Source organism: Ornithorhynchus anatinus, chromosome 16 (genome assembly GCF_004115215.2).
Source record: "Ornithorhynchus anatinus isolate Pmale09 chromosome 16, mOrnAna1.pri.v4, whole genome shotgun sequence".
Lineage (NCBI taxonomy): Eukaryota > Metazoa > Chordata > Mammalia > Monotremata > Ornithorhynchidae > Ornithorhynchus > Ornithorhynchus anatinus.
In genome coordinates, this window is record NC_041743.1 from 1,458,013 (window position 1) to 1,485,833 (window position 27,821).

At 46.7% G+C, this 27,821-nt stretch overlaps 1 protein-coding gene and 1 long non-coding RNA gene across 2 annotated transcripts in view; one reads left to right on the forward strand and one right to left on the reverse strand.

Moving 5' to 3' along the window:
• STXBP5L (syntaxin binding protein 5 like) overlaps positions 1–27,821 on the reverse strand; it is a 141,450-nt gene that overhangs the window by 70,697 nt on the left and 42,932 nt on the right. Inside the window, exons 3-7 of the mRNA XM_029080943.1 lie at positions 23,406–23,487; positions 20,098–20,198; positions 12,214–12,348; positions 9,445–9,508; positions 5,848–5,931 (exon numbers count right to left, since the gene is read on the reverse strand). Coding sequence (XP_028936776.1) covers positions 5,848–5,931; positions 9,445–9,508; positions 12,214–12,348; positions 20,098–20,198; positions 23,406–23,487 — 466 coding nt within the window. The remainder of the gene's footprint in view (positions 1–5,847; positions 5,932–9,444; positions 9,509–12,213; positions 12,349–20,097; positions 20,199–23,405; positions 23,488–27,821) is intronic.
• On the forward strand, positions 1,505–4,552 carry LOC114817248. The gene is made up of 2 exons (XR_003765097.2): positions 1,505–1,758; positions 4,018–4,552. It is a non-coding gene; the product is annotated as an uncharacterized LOC114817248 (long non-coding RNA).

Sequence of the window (27,821 nt, forward strand, 5' to 3'; positions counted from 1 at the left end):
AATGCGGATTAGGATTGTGAGTCCTATGTGGTACAGGGACTGTGTCCAACCTGATTTGTTTGTATAATAATGATGATGTTGGTATTTGTTAAGCGCTTACTATGTGCAGAGCACTGTTCTAAGCGCTGGGGTAGATACAGGGTAATCAAGTTGTCCCACATGAGGCTCACAGTCTTCATCCCCATTTTACAGGTGAGGGAACTGAGACACAGTGAAGTTAAGTGACTTGCCCACAGTCACACAGCTGCCGGGTGGCAGAGCCGGGATGTTTGTATCCATCCCAGCCCTTCGTACAGTACCTGGCACATCGTAAGCACTTAAATACCCTTATTATTATTATTATTATTATTATGTGCAGAACCCTCTTCTAAGCATTTGGAAGAGTTCAATACAAGAGAATAAGCAGACACGATCGCCGTGCATAATGAGCTTAAGATAAGATTGCACGTTGTGGACAGAATTCCCACTCTGCCTTCCTAGTCCAGGTTTGCTGGTTCCAAACTTTCCTTCTGCTGACATCATTTTTCGTACAGTGCTCTGTACAGAGTGAGCGCTCAACAGAGATCACTGACTGACTGACTGATGGATTCCTTTTCAATCTGGGCTGCTCACCCCTCTCCACCAGGCAGACTTTTAAGCCTCCTACGGATTTTAACCGGATTGAGCTCGGTGAGGGAGAGAAGTTCAAGGCAAGCCCAGAGGAAATGTATGAGACACTCAGTTACATTTCCTATTAACATCCTCTTTGGTAAAAGGAATTGGCATTTCACAAGAAAAGATAAATGCTTAGTAGCATTCCCCGAGCTCCGCTCTTGTTTTCGGGATTTCCTTTTCTTGTTTTTTGCCCCTCTCCCAATAGGTTAGGCTGAGGAAAATATCCCCGTTTGCATTTGTAGGGATGAAATATTTATTCTTCAGTGATTACGTTTGATCTGGGTTCGGCTGAAAAATTCCTTTCACAAATGACTTTGATCCGGGATAGCGACAAAATCAGTTTCCAATCCAGGTAAACATCACCATAAGCACGATCTAGGAAACGGGAAATATCTGGAAACTATTAAGACAATATTGCAGCTTTCACTTCTCCTTCCTGGCTCCTCGACAGGATATGGCGTTGGCGAGGTAAAAATGGTCATTTTGAGGTAATTATTGGATTTGAACTTGCTTCCTCACTGGAATAAGATCTGGCTTCAATTTAAAAGAGTTCAAAAACCTCATGCTTTCTGGGAACCTTGGTTCGATTCAGAACCACATCTGCATGGCAACAACCGCTTCAGTAATTTCTTCCCGCCCTGCATCTAAGACACCCCCCTACCTAGTGCCACTTCCATAAAGACACCCAGAAAGTATATCACTCTGACTTGCTCCCTTTATTCATCCCCTCTCCCAGCCCCACGGCACCTAAGTCTATATCTGTCATTAATTGATTTTCTATTAATGTCCGTCTCCCCCTCTAGACTCTAAGTTCATTGTGGGCAGGGAATGTGTCTGTTTATTGTTGCACCGTCCTCTCCCAAGCGCTCAGTACAGTGCTCTGCGCACGGTAAGCGCTCAATAAATACGACTGACTGACTGCCAGTAACTTCCCATATTGTTTACACCACCTGTCTCGAACGCAGCGAGCAAACATCTCCCAGACATGTCATTAGAGTAACAAAATAATTTTTCTCCAAACCCCCGCCCTCGGCCATCTTGCAACTGGACATGAAATGTTTTAAGCTGACGGAGGCTACGGAATCAGCAGAGGCCCTAATAACTGTAAGTCTTCATTTTAATAAAAATGGCAGTATAATTGGTTTAATCAAGTTTAACGATGGAAACCAGATCCCAATTCTAATCTGGAGGAAGCATGGGGAAGCGTCTCTCCTGTGATGAATGACTCGCTCCTGTCTTCCTTTTTCCCGGATCTTAAAATCTGCCGAATGTTTTCCCAAGTGATGGAAAATCGGCAGAGCTGAAGAGCCACAGAGGTCTCTGGGCGTTTGGAGGAGACTACGAGTGAGAAGCAGCCTGGGAGTCAAAAGGTCATGGGTTCTAATCCTGGCTCTGCCACGTCTGCCGGGTGACCTTGGGCAAGTCACTTCTCTGAGCCTCAGTTACCTCATCTGGAAAATGAGACTGTGAGCCCCACGTGGGACAGGGACTGCGTCTGACTCGATTTGCTTGTATCCACCCCAGCGCTTAGAACAATTCTTGGCATATAGTAAGTGCTTAATACATACTATCATTATTACAAAATGGGACAGGCCTACTCGCTCCGACTGAGGAGCTCACTGAAGAAACATTTCTAGCCAATTGAGTGGACTTTGGTTTGATCCGTGTTCAGAAGATGAAAGTTAGGCACACCCTTTAATCGGATCCGGTGCCTGAGGAGGCTTGATTTGGAAACAAATCACCGTCCTCGGGACCTGCTTTAATTCCGATTTCCCCGAGAGAGACCATCAGAGTAAACATAAACGTGCATAAAAAGCAGATTCCTTCCCCAGCTTACCTACTCAATCCTTTCCCTGTTGCTTAATCTACTGTACTCGCTCCTGACTTTCAATTTTTCCCTTGCCTCCCTCTACCCGCTTCAATCAATCAATGGTAGTTATTGAGCGTTCGGGATTGATGGATTGGGAGACTACAATACAACAGAATTCACGGACTCTTTCCCCGCCCATAACAAGCTTATAATCTCCCCATCTCAGAGGCGGTCTCTTATCCAGGTGATCTCGATATTTCTCATAACCTCTCTCTTTTTTTTCAAGCTATTGGTTAAGCACTTCTTACGTGCCAGGCACTGTATGCTAAGCGCCGGGGTAGATTTAAGCTTATAACCCTTCTCTCCCATATCCCAAGCTGTCCTTTCTCGGACTACCTGCTTTCCTTTTAATCAGAATAATCATTGTGGCATTTGTTAAGCACTTCCTATGTGTCTAGCACCAAACCAAGCTCATCGGCAGATATAAGAAAATGAGGTTGGACACAGTCCCTTTCCCTGTTTCATATGGGACACCCAGTTTCCCAACTCGGTCACATTCTAATAATAATAATAATATTTCTGGTGTTTGTTAAGTGCTTTCTATGTGCCAGGCACTGTATTAAGCGCTGGGGTGGATACAAGCAAATTGGGTTGCTTGTGGGACTCACAGTCTCAATCCCCATTTTACAGATGAGGGAAGTGAGGCACAGAGAAGTTGCGACTTGCCCGAGGTCACACGGCAGACAAGTGGCAGAGCGGAGATTAGAACCCATGACCTTCTGACTCCCAGGCCCGTGCTCTATCCACTATGCCATCCTCTCCCAACCGCCCTGCATTCAAGTGGAAGCTCTTTGGGGGCAGGGAAAATCTCGTGCTTCTCTTGTACTTTTCCAAGTCCCTAGTTGAGTGCCCTGGACCCAATGAGTGCGCTCAATAAATACGACTGACTGACTGATTGCTTAATACATGCCATTACTGATTCGCTCCCCCTGCCACCAAGGGGGACAGGGACGGTATCTTTAACCTGATGATCTTGCACCGACCCCAGTGCTTAGCACAGGGCTTTCCAAATACCACAAGTAAGCTCCTTGTGGGCAGAAAACACGTCTTCCAAGCCTATTATATCATACTCTCCATCACATCTGGTACAGTGCTCTACACACGGGAAGTGCTCAATCGATCGATCGTATTTATTGAGTGCTTACCGTGTGTAGGGCCTGTTTTGCCCGTTTCACTTGTTCTGATGTGTATAGATATCTCTAATTCTATTTATTTATACTGATGCTATTGATGCCTGTTTGCTTGTTTTGATGTCTGTCTCTCCCCTTCTAGACTGTGAGCCTGCTGTGGGCAGTGGTTGTCTCTCTCTGTTGCTGAATCATACTTTCCAAGCGCTTAATACAGTGCTCTGCACACAGCACTCAGTAAGTTCGACTGATTGAATGAATACTAAGCACTTAGGAGAATACCCCACGGCAATAGAAAATGCACCATCCCTGCCCACAGCTAGCTAAACGTGACTGAGTTCTAATGTCCCGTCCCGCTCGGCTTAGATACTGGAGCAGCCGGCGCGAGAAGAAAAGCAGCGATCAAAATGGGATTTCTCCGATTCCTGCTGATCTGAGGAAGCGACTCGGTGAGCGCCCCGAATCTGGAACAACTCGAGCCAATTTAAAGAGCCCGTGGAGAGAGAAGCGCTCACGCGATTCTCGTTTCAAAAAGGCAGCGGTGAACTGCACCAACGCCGTAAGCGACGGAGAAGGAAAACGTCGGCTAGTAACGGTTTTAGGAACGCCCCTAGCTTCTGGATGTAAAATCGGCTCAATTCACATCCCGGGAGTGATGAACGTGGATTCGGGACCATCAGGAGAAAGATCTCCGACTCTGCAAACGCCCATCTGACTCCTGCAGGCGAGGGAAAGATGCGATCCAAACGGCCGACCATATTCTCAGCTAAGACATCTGGCTCGCTGCTCTCCGCTGGGTGCCCTGAGATGATAAGAACGGGGCCCGAACCATCCCCACCTTAAAAGTCGGCTCCTGTGTGAGTCCAGAGGGCAATAATAATGATATCACCAATGATATTTATTGAGCGTTTAATGTGAGGACAGCACTGCACTTAATGATATCACCAGTGATATTTATTGAACGATTACTGTGAGCAGAGCACCGTAATGATTGCTTGGGAGAGCACAACACGTCAGAGTAGCTAGGAACGTTCCCTGCCCACAATGACCTCACAGTCTGGAGAAATAATCATCGTCATCACAATAATAGCGATGATGACAACGATAGCAATCGTGATTATTTTTTTTTGGTGCTTACTATGTGCCAGGCACTGTATTTAGCCCTGGGATAGATACAAGGTAAGCAGATTGGACACGGTTCCTGTCACACATGAGGCTTCTAGTCTAAGTTGGAGGGAGAACAGGTTTCGAATCCCCATTTTACAGATGAGGAAACAAGACTAGAGAAGTTAAGTGACTCACCCAACGTCACACAGCAGGAAAGCAGTCAAGCTGGGACTAGAACCCAGGCCCTCTTACTACTCAAGGACAGGAGGAGGGGGACAGCATGCTCAATTTTTTTAAATTAGTATTTTTAAGTGCTTAATGTGTGCCAGGCACTGTTCTAAGCACTGGGGTAGATACAAGCTAATGAGGTTGGACACAGTCCCTGTCCCACAAGGGACTCACAATCCTAATCCCCATGTTACATATGGGGTAACTGAGGCATAGCGAAGTGACTTGCCCAAGGTCACACAGCAGAGAAATGGAGGAGCCGGGATTAGAATTCAGGTCCTTCTGACTTCCAGTTCATGCTGGGCAGGGAACACGTCTGCTAATTCTATCCTGTTCTCCTTTCCCAAGAGCTGAGCAAAGTGTTCTGCACATAGTCAGCGCTCAACTGTGCTGTGTGACCTTTGGGCAAGTCACTTCACTTCTCTGAGTCTCAGTTCCCTCATCTGTAAAATGGGGATTAAGATTGTGAGCCCCAAATGGGACTGTGTCCTACCAATTTGCCGGAATCTATCCCAGTGCTTGGAAAGCACTTAAATGCCATTAATAATACTGAAAATAATAATAATCGATTACTGCGGTGGGGTACAATATTGTTCGGCATTCCTGAACGCTCATTATGGGCAGGGAACACATCTGCTGATTCTGTTGAACTGTCCTCTCCCAAGTGCTTAGTACAGTGCTCTGCACATAGCGCTTAATAAATACCATTGGTTGATTGAGTCCTAAGTGTGCAAAACAATACGAAAAACGAAAATGGCTTCCCAAGTAGCATATCTTCAAGACGGGTCCCCGCCCCTTCACTCCGCCACACCAGGACCCCAGTCAGTTTTTCTCAGTTCCGAACGGCCCACCGCGGCTTACCTCGTCATAGTAAACCCTCAGGTCTGCTCTCTTGGACTTCAAGTCCCACAGTACCACTGTCCCATTTTCATAACCTATTAGCAGCTGGAAAAATAACAGAACAAAAACGAGAACAAGATTACTTTTTGAATGCTAAAATTTGTCACGAAGGCTTCTGTCATCCAAGGTAGGCCATTATAAGGAGGCGGCGAGCATTCAGAGTGATAGCATCCAACGCTATCTGGTGAGATGCCTTCGATCACTTGAAAGACAAGAGATGGTTCCAAGCAACCCCGGGCCCGACTCTCCAGTGTGGAAGCTTCCTTAGATTTTTTTTTTTTAATGGTATTTTTTAAGCGCTCTCTGTGTGCCAGGCACTGGGGTAGATAAAAGGTAATCGGGTTGGACCCAGTCCCTGTCCCATGTGGGGCTCACAGTCTTGATGGCCATTTTACAGATGAGGTAACTGAGGCCCAGAGAAGTGAAGGGACTCGTCCCAGGTCACACAGTGGACAAGTGGTGGAGCCGGGTTTAGAACCCAGGGCCTTCTGACTCCCAGGCACGGGCTTTATTAATTTGGCCGCGCTGAGACCCGCTGGGGCGCGGTTGGCGGTAGGCTGGGATCCACCGTAACGTATGGGTCTGTTGTGGATGTCCACTTGTCCATTCCAGAATAACTCTACTGCCCTGCCCCAGCCCAGCTGGAACCCGAGCTTCCGATTCCCCATTCCCCTTCCTTACTTAAAAGGGAAGCAGCGTGGCCCAGTGGTCAGAGCCACGGCCTGGGCGTCAGAAGGACCTGACTTCTAATCCCGGCTCTTCCATGGGTCTGCTGTGTGTGACCTTAGGCAAGTCACTTCACTTCTCTGGGCCTCAGTTCCCTTCTCATCTGTCAAATGGGGATTAAGACTGTGAGTCCTCTGTGAACAATAATAATAATAATGGTATTTGTTAAGTGCTTATTGTGTACCGAGCACTGTTCTAAGCACTGGGATAGACACAACGTCATCAGGTTGTCCCACGTGGGGCTCACAGTCTTCATCCCCATTTGACAGATGAGGGAACTGAAGCACAGAGAAATAATAATGACGGTATTTGTTAAGTGCTTACTATGTGCAAAGCACTGTTCTAAGCACTGGGGTGTATACAAGGTAATTAGGTTGTCCCACATGGGGCTCACAGTCTTCATCCCCATTTGACAGATGAGGCAACTGAGGCCCAGAGAAGTGAAGTGACTTGCCCAAAGTCACACAGCTGACAAGCGGCGGAGCCGGGATTAGAACCCATGACCTCTGACTCCCAAGCCCGGCCTCTTTCCACTGAGCCACGCTAAGTGACTTGTCCAAGGTCACCCAGCAGACAAGTGGTGAAGTCAGGATCAGAACCCACGTCCTCTGATTCCCAAGTCCGGGCTCTTGCCAATAAGCCACACCGCTTCCCTGTGTCCAGCCCGATTATCTTATATCTACCCCAGTGCTTAGAACAGTGCCTGGCACATAGCAAGCACTTAACAAATTCCACCGTTATTATCATTTTATTATTATTTGAAACAGAACTGAGCCCTGGGTGCTCCAAAACTCTTATCCGACTGACTGGAAAACCAGCCCAGAACACGCTAACAATAGGTTAACACTAGGTTAATTTAATATACCTCCACATCCCAACTCATTTGGGTCGAAGCTAAACCACAACAAATTACTCCTGCCATGACTACCGGTCTTCTGTGTGGGAGCCGAAAAGCACCGCATTTTATTTGAAAGGAAAGCTCTATTAAGCTCAAATCCCCCTAGAACAGACTCCTGGCGTTGGTACAAATTTTTCCATTAATAGTGTTAAGAATTTCCTGCGTAAAGAATTATTTTCTTGAAATATTGCCCCTGCGACAGATTTAATGGAATCAATTTTAACTCTGCTCAGATAGTTCCTTTAAAACGTGCTCTTTTGCCTCTCTGAGTTTCATCGGACTTCTAACGCTGGACTCTCCTGAAATGAAAGCCTCTTTTAATTTATCTTCTCTCCCCTTCTCGAGCGGTCGGATCTCATTTCCAGGACCCAACCTGAGAGCGGCTCAGGAGAAATCAACTTGCATTACCGAGGGAAGGTTCTTTATCAACTGAAGCCTCAGTACACACCGGGCTGCAAGATAAATGAGTATGGTCTGGCTTAGTTCATTCAGAGAAAAATTCTCCAGTCAGATCTGGAGGCCCGTGGCTTCTGAGAATAATAATAAATAATGATAATAATTGTGGAATTTGTTGAGCACTTATTATGTGCCAGACACTGTACTAAACACTGGGGTAGATACAGGCTACGCGGGTTGGAGACGGTCCCTGTCCCACGTACGGCTCACGGTCTCAATCCCCATTCTACAGATGAGGTAACCGAGACCCAGAGAGGGGAAGTGACTTGCCCGAGGTCACACAGCAGGCAGGTGGCGGAGCCAGGATTGGAACCCAGGTCCTTCTGACTCTCAGGCCCGGCTCTGTCCACTAGACCTCACTGCCTCCCAGGTTCTAACACTGACAGAAACTCTATCAACTCAGTGGTCCACAAAAGAAAGGCAGGAATGTACTACACAGAACTCTCTTCCCCTTACAAAACAACTCACAATCTGAAGTGCCTCGCCCAAAGCCAAACTAACACGCTCGCTTAAAAAAAGACTAAGTTTCCTGGGTCCAGGAATCATTTCATCTACTTTACTGTATTCACCCAAATGCTTAGTACAGTGTTCCACGCGCAGGAGATGCTCCAAAAAATGCCATTAATTGGTAGTCAACCTTAGATCCCGGAAGGCCAACCGTTTCAGCCTCCAGGATGCTCAAAAATGAACGCGGTGTCGGGCAGTGAGAATACTGTCGGTCTCTTCACTTTCAAGTGAGCGGAGACAGAGAAGACTTTCAATTTTGAAAGAGAAAGCTTATACAAAAGAGTCGCGAGCTGCTGATTTACACTCCCTCTTGCCAGACACTAATTCTTTCAAACCCGGGCGGACCGTGGAGCAACCTGAAAGGGAGATGTCACAGACGGAATGTGATAATGGCTACAAATATGGGTTAAATCCATCAATCGGTGGCATCGATTGAGTGCTTATGGTGTGCAGAACACCGCATTGTAGTTATTATTATATATCATGGCATTTAAGCACTTACTCTGTGCCAGGCACTGTACTAAGCGCTGCGGTGGATGCAAGCAAAGAGGTTAGACACAGCCCCGTCCCACATGGGGCTCACAGTCTCAATCCCCATTTTCCAGCTGAGGTAACCGAGGCCCAGAGAAGGGAGGTGACTTGGTCAAGGCCACACAGCGGACAGGTGGCCGAGCCGGCATTAGAACCCACGACCTTCTGACTCCCGGGCCTGGCCATGCTATGAAGAACTTGGGAAAGTACATTCCCAAATAATCGGTAGATGAGCTTCCCTGCCCACAAGAAGCTCCCAGTCTACGAAGACTGCGGGTGTGCCGGGAACGCGGGATAGCGGGTCCTTGCACGTTTTGAGTCCAGAAAAAAACGATACCCATTGAGAAGGGGGCCGGTGTGCCTTTAAACCTCCAGGAGTTTAAGGGAAAGCCAAACCAGGCCACGAGAAATAATTCCATTGCTGCTAGGGGAGTACTCACTTTCCCTTCATCTCTCGGACTGTCGCTGAGATGTACAACGGGGCCTGGGTGAGTCTTTGTGGATCTGCAAAAGAAATCAATTCAGAACTGTAAAACAGCTAAACCGATGGAAGGCTCTTTCGCAGAGAGAAACTGTGCCTAGAAAAATCAGAATACGTCAGCCCCCAGTATTTTATTAATAATAGTAATAATAATAATTAGTGTTGGTTAAGCACCTACTAGGTTCCAAGCACTCTACTAAGCATTGGGGTAGAGAGAAGATAACTAGATCCCACATGGGGCTCATAGTCTGAGGGAGAGCAGGTATTGAATCCCCATTTTACAGATGAGGGAACTGAGGCACAGGGAAGTTAAGCGACTTCCCCAAGTTCACAGAGCAGGTACGTGGCGGTGGCGGGATTAGAACCCAGGACCTCCGACTCCCGGGCCCATGCTCTTTCCATTAGGCCACACTGCTTCCTTAGCTTACGGTACCGCTTTACTCACTCCCTAAAACCCAGAATCAGCTCTTGGACTGGTTTACCGAACCACCCCGATCATTTCTTTCCTTTGTCTTCATTCGTTCTCTCCCCTGTCGTCTTTTTTTTCTTCCTCCATTTCACAATACCTGTGTCTTTAGCGGTTCCCTTTCCCTGATGGACATTTCCACTCCCAGGAAATCTCATCTGCTCTCAGAGCGCTTAACAGATCAGGCTCAGTTGCCAGCTTCAAATCCCCTGCGTCCTGTATCGCTTCTGAAACGCAGTCGCCCCTCCCCAAACTCTGCCCTTCTGCCAGCAAAGGAATGGCCACAGAAGCATATAAACGTGGCGGATGCCGACAATCGTTATGATCTGGGGAGGCAGAGGACCTGGGTTCTAATCCTGGCTCCACCGCTTGTCTGTTGAGTGACCTTGGGCAAGTTTCTTCACTTCCTCTGAGCTTCAGTTCCCTCCTCTGTAAAATGGGGATTAAGACTGTGAGCCTCACGTGGAACAAGGACTGTGTCCAACCCCATTACTTTGTATCTACCCTAGTACTTGGAAAAGTGCTTGGCACATAGTAAGCGCTTAACAAATCCATTATTATTATTAACTCTTAGTTACTTCTGACCCGAGGAGAATGATAGATGCTCTGATTACAAGGAATCGCTGAGCATCGTGGACTGCCAGTTCTGTTGAAGCCTCCCGTACGACATGGATTGAGAAGCGGCGGGGCCTAGTGGATAGGGCACGGTACCTGGGGGGGGGGGGCAGAAAGATCTGGGTTCTAATCCCCACCCTGCCATTTGTCTGCTGTGTCACTTCACTTCTCTGAGCCGCAGTTACCTCATCTGGAAAATGGAGAGGAAACAGCTGTTCTTCCTCCTACCGAGACTGTGAGCCCCAGACCTGGTTATCTTGCATCCACCTCATAGCTCGGTTCAGTGCTTGACCCACAGTAAGTGCTTCAATACCACCATTACTGAACAACAATGATAATGTTAATAATAGTAATTGTGGTATTTGGTAAATGCTTACTCAGTGCCAGGCGCTGGACTAAGCACTGGGGTAGATACGAGTAAATCAGGTCCCACACGGGGCTCACGGTCTTAATTAGGAGGGAGAACAGGCATTGAATCCCCTTTTGGCAGTTGAGGGAACTGGGGCACAGAGAAGTGAAGTGAGTTGTCCAAGGTCACACGGCAGACAAGTGGCAGAGACGGGATTACAACCCAGAGAGTCAGGCCCAGGCTCTTTCCACTAGGCCACGCTGCTTCGTGACTCCCGTGCTTAGCACGGTGCTTGGCCCATAATAATCGCTCCCGTTGTTGGGTAGGGATTGTCTCTCTTTGTGGCCGAATTGTTCTTTCCAAGCGCCTAGAACAGGGCCCTGTGCACAGTAAGTGCTCAATAAATACGATTGAATGAATAAACAAATAGCACGATTATCCTTATTTCAGGAGACCTTAGACCATTTTGGGAATGAAATTAAAAAATAGGCAGGACTCTCTTGGTGCCCTAGGGTATTGTTCTCACAAATCCCTCCCTCCTCTAAGCACTCACGGTCCTCTCCTCGGGTGATTTCCCCTCCACCCGAGAAGCAGCGTGGCCTAGCGGATAAAGCCCGGGCCTGCAAGTCAGAAGGCCCCGGGTTCTAATCCCGGCTCCGCCACTTGTCGGCCTTGGGCGAATCACTTCTCTGGGCCTTGGTTCCCTGATCTGTATGATGGGGATTGAGAATGTGATCGCCTTGTGGGACAGGTCTGTGTCCAACCCGATTAGTTTGGATTTACCCCAGCGCTAGGGACAGCGCCCGGATCATAGTAATACTATTTAAAAACAAACAAAAATATTAAGCATATTCCCTCGTTTTGGTCACCGTGGTTCCATTTAATCGAGAGCAGTAGTAACTCCTTTCAGCTTGGTCTCCCCAAGAGGCGTCTAAATTCTGAGGCGAACAAACAGCATTCTAGGGTTCTCTTATTTTAAGAAATACTAAAGCTAGAATCCTTTTTTAAAGCCCAAAGGGTCCAGTTGTTGCCATTTGAAGGCAGCACCCAGTTGGCCCCGAAGTCAGCTGACGTAGAGGACAGGCAGAGTTTAATGAATTTGCATGGTTTCTGCCCTTATCTGCATGCACTGCCAAGGATCTACCCGTTTTAACTTTTTCATGCCGTCTTTTCCCCGAGTCTAATTAAATCAAACGTTGCCCGTGAATGTCTTCAAAAAGGCACGCGGTATTTCTTGGAGAATATACGAACTTCCCAAGCACTGGAAAAAAAATGCCTAAATCAAAGTATGAACTTACAATTCGATTGCCTTGTTCCACATGATTACATATCCAGAAAGAACAAAAGATTCAATATTTACAATGTGTGTATTTCCCCTTTCTGTTCCGACATAGAGCCATTTACTTTGGAAAGGCAGATGGCAGTAGGTAATTCTGAAAGAAAGAGAATGGCCATTAAAACTGGGGGATTCTCCATCCTTACATTACATTTTCCCAAAGACAGCTAGGAAAACATGGGGTCCTCTAAATTTTAATGACAATGACATAGCAGGAGGTATTGTTTTCTTGCTTTGCACATGATTAATAATACAGTTCAGCAGGCTAGAGTTAATGTAACATGAAAATGTTTAGCGCTTTGTAAAAAAGGGAATGGAAGGTTTCCATCCCCACGTTGCAATCTTTGTGTCAGTAGCTGTAAGCTCATCTTGCAGGATACGAAGTTGGAGTCAACATTTTAGGGTTCGAGTCAAAGCTGCATTTGTATTTTCCCTTCCCAGAACTTTAAACTACCAGGATGCTTCTTCAGAGATTTCTCAAGAGGGTTTTAAGAGACAGCCACTTTTCTTAGAAATTATGATTGGATAAACAAATTTCTGACAACACGAATTTCAGATCACAATCAAATCTACAATGAGATGCATAAACTTTGGACCACTCATGTATTAAATCTACTTTCAAAAAAATCAATCAATATAGAATTTACTGAGCGCTTGTGGGCAAAGTACTCTGCTGAATGCTTCGTAGAGTATGACAGAGCTAGCAGTGATAGTAATAATAATAATAGTAATAACAAACATGATTCCTGCTCTCAAGAAATTTGAACTCTAGCGGGAATGGCAAAAATGACCCGGCATAAGAACTACAGACTGTAAATTTGCCGTGAGCAGGGATTGTGTCCGCTTAGCGTTATCTTGTACTCTCCCAAGCGCTTGGTAAAATGCTCGGCACCCGGTAAGCGCTCAATAAATACAACTGAATGAATACAGACGGTTAAGATCAGTGGGTCGAGAAAAAATCAATTAATCAATGGCATTAATTCAGTGCTTATTGGGTGCAGAGCACTGGACTAAACACTTGGAAGAGGACGATATGACAGAGTTGGTAGACACGTTCCCTGCCCACATGGAGCGGACAGTCTAGGGGGGAAGACAGATATTAATATAACGACACAAATGACGGATTTTGACACAAGAGCTGTGGGACCAAGGGAGGGGTGACTAAAGGGAAGAAGTCGGAGCACGAGGGTGACGCAGAAGGGAGTGGGAGGAGAGGAAATGAAAGCTTATCCAGGGAAGGTCTCTTAAGGCCTCTTTAGGTCGGGTAAGTTTAGCAAGGAACCTTGAGGCTGGAGAAAGTGTAAATATCGGGTCTACGTGCTTTAAAAACACGGACCGGTTTTAAAAGGAACTCACTGAAACCCCGTGCAGTTCTTCCGAATCTTTGCCCGGAGTCCCCAAGTTGCACAATTGACCCAGTGTGAACTGGAAGTACTTGTGTTTGGCTCAGAAAAAAGGAGAACCAGGGGGAACATATTGTAACTCAGTAAAGAGTGGGCTGAAAATGAAGATTTGGCTTTTAGAGCCAATAATGTTTTTGAAAATCCGGTGGGGGATAGAAGAAGAGATGATGTGCCAGATTTCCTTGATATCTAAGCTTCGTTTTAGTCGGAGACAAAACAAGGATCATAGCGTTCGACCCAATCTAACCCAATTCCTCCCTGTCATATATAGAGATATAGATATAAACATAGATGCATAAATACATATATATTTGATGTATACATATCCATATGTATTTTAGGAGGGTTAATCCTGGGCAACAAATATTTTCATTTCAAAAAACCTCTGTCAAAATTTAACATTTTCACAGGCCAAAGTCACCAAGGCGGTTTACTAATTCCTACTACACGTATCGTGGCCATCAAGTCGATTTAACCCAAGAGTGATGGATTGTCAATATTTTCACTGTGGTATAAGGAATCAATAGGTCTTTTGGAATGTGTATCAGGACATTTTGGTCACTTTTAAAAATGCATCAGAAGGGTTTTGGGTGGTTTTTTTTCCCTCTCCACTCCACTCTGTGATGCTTCCTTGCATAAGTGGCTTCGGCAGTGAGTTTGCGCCGATCTACTGAGGGAGTAAAATTACTCTTCTCGTTCCAACGCGTAGAGCCCTCCCCTTGACCTATTGCTTTCAATCGAAGGAATTTACTGAGCGCCGACTGCCCAGAGGGCTGTATTAAGCACTTGGGAGAGTAGAGTAAAAATAATAATAATAATGATGGCATTAGTGAAGCGCTTATTATGTGTCAAGCACCGTTCAAAGCGCTGGGGTCGATACACGCTAATCAGGTTGGACGCAATCCCTGTCCCACAGGGGGCTCCCCGTCTTAATCCCCAGTTTACCGATGATGTCCAGAGAAGTGAAGTGACTGGCCCAAGGTCACACAGCAGATCAGTGGCAGATCCGGGATTAGAACCCAGGCCTTTCTGACTCCCAGACCTGGGTTCAAGCTACTAGGCCATGTTGCTTTGCTAAGGAATGATGCTGGGGCCTGGTTCCCTTTAATGAGTAAAGTCGCCACCATACTACTTTGGGAGCCAACAGGTAGCGGTGATGAGAAGCATTCGACTATCCCTAGAACCGAGTCACGGTTCCGAAGAAACCCCTCCGGCTGATGCAGATGTGGAAAGGGAAATATATACGCAAAAGTAAAGCCACCTGAAATTTTAAAATAAATCCAATGCACACTTATTTTTCATCAGATAAAAGAAAGTATGAAACCCAAAATACATACCTGAAATATATTAATAATATAGTACTAAAATATATATTTAAATTTCATTCATTCATTCAATCGTATTTTTTGAGCGCTTACTGTGTGCCGAGCACAGTACTAAGCGCTTGGGAGAGGACAATGCAGCAATAAATGCACACATTCTGCATCGGGAGAAGCAGCGTGGCTCAGTGGAAAGAGCACGGGCTTTGGAGTCAGGGCTCATGAGTTCGAATCCCAGCTCTGCCACTTGTCGGCTGTGTGACCGTGGGCGAGTCCCTTAACTTCTCTGTGCCTCAGTTCCCTCATCTGTAAAATGGGGATTAAGACTGTGAGCCCCACGTGGGACAACCTGATTCCCCTATGTCTACCCCAGCGCTTAGAACAGTGCTCGGCACATAGTAAGCGCTTAACAAATACCAACATTATTATTATTATTATCATTCTCTGCCTTTGGGAAGCAGTGTGGCCTAGTGGATGAAGCAAGGGCTTGGGAGTCAGAGGATTTGGGTTCTAATCCTGGCTCCACCCTTATCTGCTTGTGTGACCTTGGGCAAGTCACTTCACTGGGCCTCAGTTCCCTCATCTGTAAAATGAGGATTAAGGCCGTGAGCCCCATGGGGGACGAGGACTGCGTCCAACCTCATTAGCCTGTACCTACCCCAGCACTTCGTACAGTGACTGGCGTATAATATGAGCTTAACAAACACCATAAAAAATGTAAAAATGCACATTCTAGCCATCAGCAGAGGTCTTTGAGGAGCTGAGGTTGCTGTCTCAAGCCACTGGGGTGTCCGGCAGGTGAAAGCGGAAAACGGAGAGGTAGAATGGGAGAGGAGAGACAAGGGGAGGCCTTCTCTTCCTGCCCGGCTCCGCGGTTCTCATCCCTTCAAATACCACAATTATTATCATTAATACTCTGCGGCCGCTAGCAGGAGAGCACTGTGGTTAGCGGACACATTCCCTTCCCGCAACGAGCTAGGAATTAACACTCCCATCAATCACTTCTCCAGATATTTGTGTTTAGCTCAAAGCTCTTGCACTGAGAGGAAACATCAGGCGCAGGAAAGCACGGTGCCCTACGGAGTTTAGCATCTCTTTCCGGGGGCCTGTTGGCCCGACTCTTTCATTCAATCGTATTGAGCGCTAACTGTGTGCAGAGCACTGTACTCAGCACTTGGAGAGCACAAAAGAACAATGAACAGACACATGCCCCGCCTCCTCTGAGCACAGTCTAGAGGAGGAGACAGACATTAATAGAAATAAAGAACTGACTGCTAGGAACATTAGCGCTCTGGGGCTGGGAGAGGGGATGAAATTAGGGAGCGAGTCAGGGTGACGCAGAAGGGAGTGGGAGAAACGGAAAGGAGGGCTTATTCAGGGAAGGCCTCTTGGAGGAGATGTCCCCAATGGGATCCATTCCTCTCGGGTTATGTGCAGCCCTCTTCCGCTTGGGAATCTGCGGAGAAAAACTAGTTTGTCCCGAGTGCTCAGGACAGGGCTCTGCTCCCAATAAGTGCTCGATGAATCCCATCGATTGATCGGTTGACTGATTGACTAAGCGCTCCTTTTCCTCTGTTCCCCCCCGCTCATCACCCCGACTTTTTCCCTTTGCTCTGCGCCCCTGCCCTCCCCACAGCACTTGTGTATAATGTAGATATTTAAAATTCTTTTTATTTATATTAATGATATGAGTATATCTATAATTCTATTTATATATACTGATGCTGTTGATGCCCTGGTTACTTGTTTTAATGTCTGTCATCCCCCTTCTAGACTGTGAGCCCGTTGTGGGTATGGATTGTCTCTATTTGTTGCTGAATAGTACTTTCCAAGCGCTTAATACAGTGCTCTGCACACAGTAAGCACTCAGAAAACAGGATTGAATGAATGCACCTTGCGGTGGGTATCGATGGCTCAGGTAAATTCTAAGTAGCAAATCTCCACGGGCCTGTGGGGAGAATGAGGACATTTCCTCTCAGGGCAGAAGCTTTGGACTGGACCTACTCTTCAGCGAACAAACATCTAGAGAAGAGATTGACGGGACTGTTGGCTTCTGGCTCGTTGTGGACAGGGAACTCATCTGCTAACTCTGTTGCGCTGCCCTCTCCCAAACGCCCAGTACAGTGATCTGTACATAGTAAGCGCTCAATAAAGACCACTGATTAACTGATTCACTTGGAAACTGGTTCTGCTCGCTAGGCTTGTCCAAAGGAATACCTCGAATGAGCAATGGATCCAGATAGAACTTGAAACTTCTATGTCCTTTACTCTCCAGGGTCTGTTTGGCCAAAATACCCATTTACTTTGAACGTGAATTTTAATGAAATTTTAATTTTGAAGCAACAGACCTGTTGACTTTTAAAGCTTCACTACCAATACCAAGAAATGTGCTGATGCAGTTCATTAACGAGCAACTGCAATTGATTTCTCCATCGGCATTCTGATCATTTTCGTTTTAAACTCACATATTTCAAAAATCGACCGGTACGTAACAGCCGAATAAGTATTCATCTGTGTACATGTTTTATAAGAAATCACCACGCAGAATCTATTCATTTAAAAATATCTGGATTCACCTGACATTAAACGTCTTCCACTGCTACTAAAAATCCCATAAAGCGAGAATCATTAGACCATATTTTGATATCGGTCCATTTTTCACCCAGTCCCCGTCCAAGCTTATTATAGTTCTTAATGGAATTAAATGCAAAGATGTATCTTTTTAGCTGCAGACAATCCACGCTCTGGACCTTTGCCAATGGGGAAAAAAAAAGTGAAATGGCAAGGTTGTAATTACCTCATTTTGCAGTACAGTGCAGTTCACACGAGCAAGCAAGACAAGGCAGAGCACTCTAATAATACAGATTGCAAGAAGACGAGAACATTCATCAGAAAGTCTCAGCCCACTGAAGTATGGCAAATTGTCCTTGTTTCTCATCAATCTACATGATTTTAGTTGACGGGACTCTTTGAAAATTGTTTGAGATTTCATCACATCCGTCAAATTGACCACTGTCCCCCAGCAGAATCGCTATCCTAGGAGTAAATCTCTCTAACATTTGACGGCAAAAGAGCGGTGTGTGGATTTCATAAAACGTTTCCAGGGGGCCACTATATTTTAATTTTGAGGCAACATACCCGTTGATTTTTAAAATTTCACAACCGATACCAAGAAATGTGCTATGCAATTCATCAATGAGCAATAGAAATTGATTTCTCCATAGGCATTCTGATCATTTTCTGATCACTCCACTCAGTTTGGTGCCATTGGAAAATATAACACACTCTACTCTCCGGTCCATCAATTCAATCACGAGTGAAATAATAGCAAGATTTGTATTCGTTAAGGGCTTAATAAGTGCCAAGCCCTGTACTAAGCACTGGGGCAGATACCAGATCATCAGATCAGACGCAGTTCCTGTCCCGCATTGGGCTCACACGTCAAGCTCCACCAAACTGGAGCCTCATCTGTTCAAGTAATGGTATTTATTGAGCACTTATTGTATGCAGAGCACTGTACTAAGCGTTTGGAAGACTGTTATTTGTTAAGTGCTTGCTATGTGCCTAGCCCTGCTCTAAGCACTGGGATACATACAAGGTTATCCATTTGGACATAGTCCCGGTGCCTCATGGGGCTCAGTGTAGGTAACAGGAAGTGGGATTTAATCCCCATTTTACAGGTGAGGGAACAGAGGCAGAGAGAAGTGAAGTGACTTGCCCGCGGTCACGCAGGAGACGAGGGGAGGAGCCGGTATTAGAACCCAGGTCCTTTTGACTCTCAGGCTCGTGCTCCAACCATTAGGCCATGCTGCTATCAACTGCAGATATGGATGAAAGTGCTGTGGAGTTGAGTCTGGGGGGAATAAAGACTATAAATCTAAGTGCAAGGGTGACCCAGAAAGGAGTGGGAGAAGAGGAAATGAGGGCTTTACTGGGGAAAGCCTCTTGGAGGAGATGTAATTTTAATGAGGCTTTTAAAGTGGGCAGAGTGGTATTCGATGGGGAAATAAAGGGACCCCAGGCTCTTCTGGGCCCAGAGGGGAGCCCCGGCTCCCAGGATCGGACCGTTCCTCATCCTTCGGTGAGCTCCGAGAGCAGCCCTGGGGCTGATGACTTTTCCAGGCAGGGCAGGGGATGGCAGACTAGTCAGTCTTTGTCCCGGGCCAGCTGGGCTTCAGAGTCTTGATTAGTGGGAATCACATCACAGGAGTCAAGGTGAGAACAACTCACATCAGTGTGGAGCAAGGATTTTCATTTTGCCTTTTTCCTCCAAAGGAAGACAGAACATGAACTATCCATTCCTGAGGAAAAGGAGAAGATAAGCAAGCCCAAGCTAGCAGGAAGTCTCTCTATCTCTATCAAGTCTCTCTATCTCTGTCAGTCTCTCAGAACACATACACACACACATACATTCTCTCCCTCCCTCTCCCTCCTTTCCTTCCTTTCTCTTCACCCCCACCCCCCGGCTCCTAATTTCCCCTTTCAATGTGTTATGGTTAGATATCTACACCCCAGAAAAGAGGACTAGGCCAAAAATGGATATTTCAAAGGGGACTAAAGGACCCAGACTGACAAATATTGACCCCACATCAGGGCACGAGAGGACCGATGTTTGCACAATACTTTATTTTTAGATTTAAAACAGGTCCCTGTTCTTTTCTCCAATTTCCAACCGTCGTGAAGCTTCTTAAAGTGAGGTATGTGGTTTTAGAATGCTTGCTTATTTAATCCTTAGAGGTGGCTCATCTTCCTCCTTGCCTACCTGTTTCCGACGCTAGGTCTTTGAGGGAAGGTCGAAAACATTCACCCCGAGGACAGATGTGGCTCGTTTGTGGGTCTGAGCAGCAGGAAAAGACAAGAGGAACGCTCTTCGACGTGCCATGTTAACTCCAGAACAAGACACCCTTGGATTGACGATCCACCCGCACACCGGATGGACGCTTCAAAACTCCGTAATAAAACCGTGAGCTCCTCGTGGGCACGGGATGAGTTTCTCGCCTCTGCCGCACTTTCCCATGCCCTTAGTACAGAACTCTGCACTCGGGAAGTGCTCAATGAACGCCAGCGCTTAGCCGTAACCACACAGAACGAGACGCCTCGAATCGAAGGTGAAGGAAGGCTTACCGCTCTCGGTTAAATTTCAGAGAATGGAGAAGAGCCGGCCGTTTCTGTCTGAGGTTCCACAAATGAAGTGTGTCATCAGCACTCGCGCTGACCAAAGCGCCCTGCAGCAATAACAAGTCACAGTCATTGGGGGATGGTTAATAATCATGCTAGTAAAAAGAAGAAGAAGAATCGTGGTCCTTGGAGCTTGGAACTTGGAGACACAGAAGGGGGTGGAAATAGAGGAAATGGGGAGTTAGTGTCTCCAAGCTCTTCTGCTCTCCAAAGCCCTTAATACAGTGTTCTGCACACAGTAGGAGCTCGATAAACGCCATTATTGACGATGGCATTCGTTCCTTGACTTTTCTGCAGTCTTTCCTTAGTATCTGAGGGCCACTGAAAGAGTGCTGGGCCTGGAAAAGAAAACCGCAGGCACTTTTTTCCTCCTCAGAGCTACTCTGCTCTTTGCCAGCTTTCCTCAGATGCCTCTTCTCCCTTTGCCAGTTCCATTCAATACCAGGGAACGGGGCCATCGCCGATCCATACTGCTGCATCGGATCGGGTCAAGTCAAAGGCAAAATCAGCAGGCGTTAAAATGAAAGGAACACGGAGAAGAGCTCGGGTTTACCGATAGAATAATGATCGTAATAACTGGTATCTGTTAAGCGCTTACTATGTGCCAAGCACTGTAAACTCACTCTAGACTCTAAGCTCATTGTGGGCAGGGAGCGTGTCTACCAACTCTCTCTTATTCTCCTCTCCCAAGTGCTTAGTACAGTTCTCTGTGCACAGTAAACAGTCAATTTAGACGACCGATTGATATTTTGTATAGTATTTTTTACGCGCTTACTAGGTACGAGGCACAGTTCTAGCGCTGGGGTAGATACAAGATCATCAGGTTGGACACAGTCGCTGTCCCACATGGGGCTCACAGTCCCCACCTCCATTTTAGAGATGAGATAACTGAAGCACAGAGAAGTGAAGTGACTGCCCCAGGACACACAGCAAATAAGTAGCAGAGCCGGGATTAGAACCCAGGTCCTTCTGACTCCCAGGACCGTATTGATTTATTTTAGTCAACTATTTGTGTGTTTTATTTATTTCTATTAATGTCTGTCTCTCACTCAAGACCGTACGCTCGTTGTGGGCAGGGAATGTTTCTGTTTATCGTTACATCGTACTCTCCCAAGTGCTTAGCACAGTGCTCTGCACAAAGAAGGCACTCAATAAATACGACCGAATGAATGACTGAATGAATGAAAAAGTGTTCAATTCACTCGGCTACGCTGTTTCTTGATTACTAAGTGCTGGGGTAGATGCAAGATCAAGTCTCAAGCCTCACGTCTACGAAGGAGGGAGAAAAGGTATCCAATCCCCATTTTGCAGATGAGGGAACTGAGGCTCAGAGAAGTTCAGTGACTCGGCCAAGGTCACGCGGCAGGTAAGTGGCAGAGTCAGGGGGCTAGAAGGAGGAGCAGCAGACGGAGGTCGGGAACATCGGCGCCCTGAGAGGTTGGCGGCACCGCGATGCCCCTCTCCAGAAGACCAGAGATAAAAAACCGGAATGATCAAAGAGCCAGACGAGGACTCACATTTCTGTTTCCAAAAGGACTAGAAAAGCAGCGGACTGAGTGACCACGTACCCAGTGGGAACATATTTGGACATCATTTACTGTGCTTTTATGAACTGTTACTAGAAATTCCCTTTTCTTCCCGCAAGACGGTCCTGAGAAAAATTGCAGTCTCATGCCCGAGACGGGGGGGAAATCCTACAGGAATAATACTCTGAACCCAGTTCTGATGATTACTACTACTACTAATAATAATTGTGGTATTTGTTAAGCACTTACTATGTGCCAGGCACTGTACTAAGCGCCGGGGTGGATTAGACTGTGAGCCCGTCTTCGGGCAGGGATCGTCTCTATCTGTTGCCGAATGGTCTGTTCCAAGCGCTTAGTCCAGTGTTCTGCACATAGTAAGCGCTCAATAAATACTATTGAATGAATGAATGAACATAAGCAAATGGGGTCAGACACAATGCAACAGATGGTGTTTCTGTGAACCTCACGCAATCCCTCGGTGGTATTTATTGAGTGCTTACTGTGTGCAGAGCACTGTACTGAGTGCTTGGGAGCTCATTATGGCCAGGGAATGTGTCTGCTAAATCTGTGGTATTGTAGTCTCCTAAGAGCTTAGTCCGGTGTTCCGCACATAGAAAGCGCTCAATAAATACCACTGATTAACTGATTGGGAGAGGACAATACAGCACAGCGTAATAGATAGAGCCCGGGCCTGGCAGTCAGAAGGTCATGGGTTCTAACCCCGGCTCTGCCACTTGTCTGCTGTGTGACCTTGGGCGAGTCGTTTCACTTTCCTAGGCCTCAGTTACCTCCTCTGTAAAATGGGGATTGAGATAGTGAGCCCCACATGGGGCAAAGGAAAGGACTGTGATTTGCTTGTATCCACCCCAGCGATTAGTACATAGTAAGCGCTTAACAAACGCCTTTAATTCAAGACTGAAGGTTTGGGGGGAAGGAATCGATGATCGTGTAGGTGGCTTGGGAGGGGCCACACACTCTCCCTCATCGGAGCCCATCGGAGTCTCCCCTGGGGCAAAGAGGGCAACGGGAGGGAGACGGGTAGAGTCCAGCACACAACTGAGGGCCCATGACGAGCATAGCGGGGATTGGATTGTAAGCTCGTCCCCCTAGACCGTAAGCACGTCGTGGGCAGGGAAGGTGTCTCTTTACTGTTCCAATTGCTGGGTACAGTGCTCTGCTAAACGCTCAATAAATAGGATCGAACGAATGAATGAACCCACGACTCCCGCTGCCCGATGCCACGCTCAATCCACCAGACCGACGGCGGGGCTCGGTTCAGACGAATGACTGCTATCCCCGGGCAGGGGTTAGGATGCATTTCTAAACCCACAGTTGCTCACAGATCAGCCGTGAATTTCTGCCTCGCCCGCTTCATCTCCCGCCGTGCCTATCGACGCCGACTAACCACAACGTTTAAAGATTCATCCGCTCGCAAACACCGCGTCCGTCACAGTCCGTTCCGTAAATGAATCAATATTAATTTGCAACTGACAGCTGTTTGGCGAGTTTAAAAGAAAATCCATATCATGCTTGATTACACCCCCCACCCGCCGCTCAATATCTTCTACAGTTTAGACCTTCGACAAATTTCATTTATTTTTTGCTTTGACCCATTAGAAGTCACGGTTTAAATAAAAAAAAAAACCAAACCCGAAACCCATAGACTGCATCGTTAAAGTCTACTTAAGACAAAAGGAAAGCATCTACTTACAGGAAATCAATCCTTACCTCATTGATTAAGAACTGGAGCTGGAGGACGGCAGCTTCGTTCTCGTGTTGGCAGTGGCAGTCGACCCCAGGTCTGCCCAAGCTGGCACGGTCAAAGTCAAAGATTCTGACATTTCTGTTATCGCCAAGATTCAAAAGTAAATTGGACAAATGGGGAAAAAAAAAATCGAACTACCTAGCAACTGTCCTGTGATTTCACAACCTTTTTTCTTCTGACTGAACGGAGAAGCCACCTCCCGCCCACCCCCGCATCGCCACACACCCACTTGTCTTTTAATGGTAACAATAACTGGTATTTGTTAAGCTCTTACTCTGTACTGAGCACTTCTCTAGACCATAAGCTTGTCGTGCGCCAGGGATGTGTTGCTCGTTCTGTTGTACTGTGCTCTCCCAAGCGCTTCATACAGAGCTCTGCACATAGTAAACGTCAATAAAGACGATTGATTGATTGGGGCGGGTATAAGTAAATCGGGATGGGCACAGTCCCTGTCCCACACGGGGCTTAATCCCCACTTTACAGATGAGAGAACTGAGTCCCAGAGAAAGGAAGTGACTTACCCAAGATCACACAGCAGACAAGCAGTGGAGCTGGGATTAGAAGCCAGGTCCTCTGACTCCCAGACCTGTGCTGCTTCCCTGATATTTGCTGGGTGCTTTTTATGTGCCAGGCACCGATTTAAGCGGCAGGATAAGCACAAGTTATTCAGTCCGTCAATCAGTTGTATTTACTGAGCACTTACTGCGTGCAGAGCACTGTACTAAAGGCTTGGGTGAGTACAACGCAACGCAGTTGGTAGACACGTTCATTCAATCGTATTTATTGAGCGCTTACTGTGTGCAAAGCACTGTAGTAAGGGCTTGGGTGAGTACAATATAACAAGAAACAAACACATTCCCTGCCCACAACGAGCTCACAGTCTAGAGGGGGAGACGGACATTAATATACATATATAAATGAATAAATAAATCAATTACAGATATATGCAAATGTGCTGTGGAGCTGGGAGGGAGGGTGAATGAAGGGAGCAAATCGGGGTGACGGAGAAGGGAGTGGGGGAAGAGGAGAGGAGGGCTTAGTCCGGGAAGGCTTCTCGGAGGAGATGGGCCTTCGATAAGGCTTTGAAGTGGGGGAGCGCAATTATCTGTCCGATATGAGGGAGGGCGTTCCAGGCCAGAGGAAGGATGAGAGTGCGAGGTCAGTGGCAAGAGAGACAAGATGGAAGTAGGTTGGCATTAGAGGAACCAAGTGTGCAGGCTGGGTTGTAGCGAGGTGAGGTAGGAGGGGGCAAGGGGATGAAGTGCTTTAAAGCCAATGGTGAGGAATTTTGTTGGATGTGGAGATGGACGGGTAACGACTGGAGTTCCCTGAGGAGTGGGAAAACACGGTCTGAATGTTTTGGAAGGAAAACGATGCAGGCAGCAGAATGGAGCAGGGAAGAGGGAGGGCATTCCAAGCCAGCGGCAGGACGCGGGCGACAGGTCGACCCCGAGATAGATGAGAACGAGGTACGGTGAGTACGCCGACATTAGAGGAGAGGAGTGTGTGGGCTGGGCCGGATTTATTCATTCATTCAATCGTATTTATTGAGCCCTTACCGTGTGCAGAGCACTGTACTAAGCGTTTGATAACAGCGAGGTGAGGTAAGAGGGAGGTAAGGTGTTGGAGTGCTTTACAGCCAACGGTGAGGAGTTGCTGTCGGATGAGGTGGATGGGCAACCACTGGATGTTCTTGAGGAGTGGGGAAACACAGCCTGAGCGTCGTCGTTGAAAAACGATCGGGGGAGCAGAGTGAAATATGGACTGGAGTCGGGAGAGACCTTCACCCATGGGGCCTTCAGGAATCTAACCCTAGCAGCTGGTGAGTGAAATCTTGGTTCCTAAGTGAGTAGAATGTTCCCAACTGGGTGGCCCTCAAAGGAAAAACTAGTTTCCATATTCCTGTGAACCCACCAAGACACAGCCGCTACTTGGAGAATGCAACTAGATCCACCTTCTTGAAGGTCAAGGTGTGAATCCCCCCTCCCCGCCCCTTCCAAAAAGGGAAAGAAATTGTGAAGAGCAAATGGGGAAAGAGAAATCACTCAAAAAAACTCCAATGTAATGGAAAGGAGACTATTATCTAGCAGGATCATCTAGCATTCTTTCAGCATGGTTGGTTTTGTCTCTCGAGCATAGCGGGGATTGGAAATTTCAATCCCTTGCAAAAATACAAGCCCTCGTACCTTTTTCGGCAATCATTCAAACCGCTTAAGACATTTTTTCAACATACTAAACTGGGCTTCACTTTAAATAATTGCCTGATCATCAGGAATGAGATTAAGAAGAACTCAGAGTAATCAGACGGGGCTGAATAAGAAGTGCAATTATATCTCAGATAACAATGGAAGAGTTTGGAGAAGTGATTAGCACTGCATTTGGGAGATTCGCAGGCTAGCTGAATTCAGATGTTCGGAAGCTCACCCACGAGGCTTGCTTTACCCCTGAAGAGGAGACCACCATTTCCTCAAAACCCTCTACCGTCTACGGGTTCTACGGTACAACCTTTCCGTAGCACATGCAGGTGGGTGGGAAGAGAAGGCCTTTGAAGGTTTGGAGGGAGGGGAATTCTAAGGAAATGGGGGGATGGAAGAAAGGTTGGAGAGAGTGGAGGATTTAAAACAGAAGAGAAAAGAGGATTTAAAGCAGAAGGGCAAAAGAAAACAGGCAGAGGAGAGAGGCGAAGATTCATTCATTCATTCAATAGTGTTTATTGAGCGCTTACTATGTGCAGAGCACTGTACTAAGTGCTTGGAATGAACAATTCGGCAACAGATAGAGACCATCCCTGCCCACTGACGGGCTTACAGTCTAATCAGGGGAGACAGACAGACAAAAACAAGACCACTTAATAGCCATAAATAGAATCAAGGGAATGAACACCTCATTAATATGCAGCATGTCCTAGAGGATGGAGCCAGGATTAGAACCCATGACCTCTGGCTCCTAAGGCCATGCTCTTTCCACTGAGCCACGCTGCTTCTCATCCCAGCTCTGCCACTTGCCTACTGGGTGACCTTGGGCAAGTTGCTTCTCTTCTCTGGACCTCAGTTCCCTTATCTGTTAAATGGGGAGGAAGACTGAGAGCCCTGTGTGGGTCAAGGATTGTGGCCAACCAAATTAGCTTATATATCTACCCCAGCATTTAGTATAGTGCCCGGCATATAGTAAGCACTTAACAAATACCACAATTACTATTACTACCCCAGTACTCAGTACAGTGCCTGACACATAATAAGCACCTAACAAGTACCATAAAAAAAAGGAGAGGAGAAGGAAGTCACAGGAACAATGATAATAGTAATTATGTTTGCTAAAGCTCTTTCTATGTGCTAAATACTGTACTAAAAGCTGGGGCAGATACAAGGCCGGTCAGTACGGACACAGTCCCTGTCCCACTTGGGGCTCAAAACCTAAGTAGAAGGGAGAACCATTTTACAGATAAGGAAACTGAGGCCCAGAGAAGTGAAGTGACTTGCCCAAGACCACCCAGCAGACAGGTGGCAGACCCGGGATTAGGACCCCGGTCCTCTGACTCCCAGGCCTACGCTCTTTCCGCAGAGTCGAGCTGCTTCAACCGGTACCGTACGATCACCTTATTAAGCTGCTGGACTTATTGAGGACAGCATGAATTTCCCAATTAATTAGTCAACTGAGCCAAGAAATAAATTTCACAGATTAAAATCCATATCCAATACAGCTGCCTGAAAAATTGACCGATCTCACCAGCATCATTATTACCTGTGTAAATCACGGAAATAATCTTCGGCCCATAACACGGCCCGTGGTGGGAACGGGGCTATTTTAATTACAGGGCAAAATGGGTGGCCTCTCCGGGCCCACTGGTTTTATTATCACCGACCTCTGTTAGGTGTTTACTCTACGCCAAGCTCTCTGCAAAGCGCTGGCGGACAATCCAGGGAAATTCATTCATTCATGTATTCGTTCAATCATATTTTTTGAGCACTTACTGTGTGCAAAGCACAGTATTATGTGCTTGGGAAAATACAATATAATAATAAACAGATACATCCCGTGGCCCACAGAGGCCTTATAATCTAAACAGAAGAAAGGCACACAGAAAAAAAGAATATTATACCATCTGTAAAATGAGGATTAAGACCGTGAGCCCTGTGTAGGATAGGGATTGTGTCCAACCGGATTATCCTGAACCTACCCCAGCGATTAGAAGAATGCCTGGTGCATAGTAAGCGCTTAAAAAATATCATTATTATTATAATGATGATAACAATGATAGTAATAATAATGATATTTGTTAAGCACTCACTGGCTCAGTGGAAAGAGCACGGGCTTTGGAGTCAGAGGTCATGGGTTCGAATCCCGGCTCGGCCACTTGTCAGCTGTGTGACTGTGGGCAA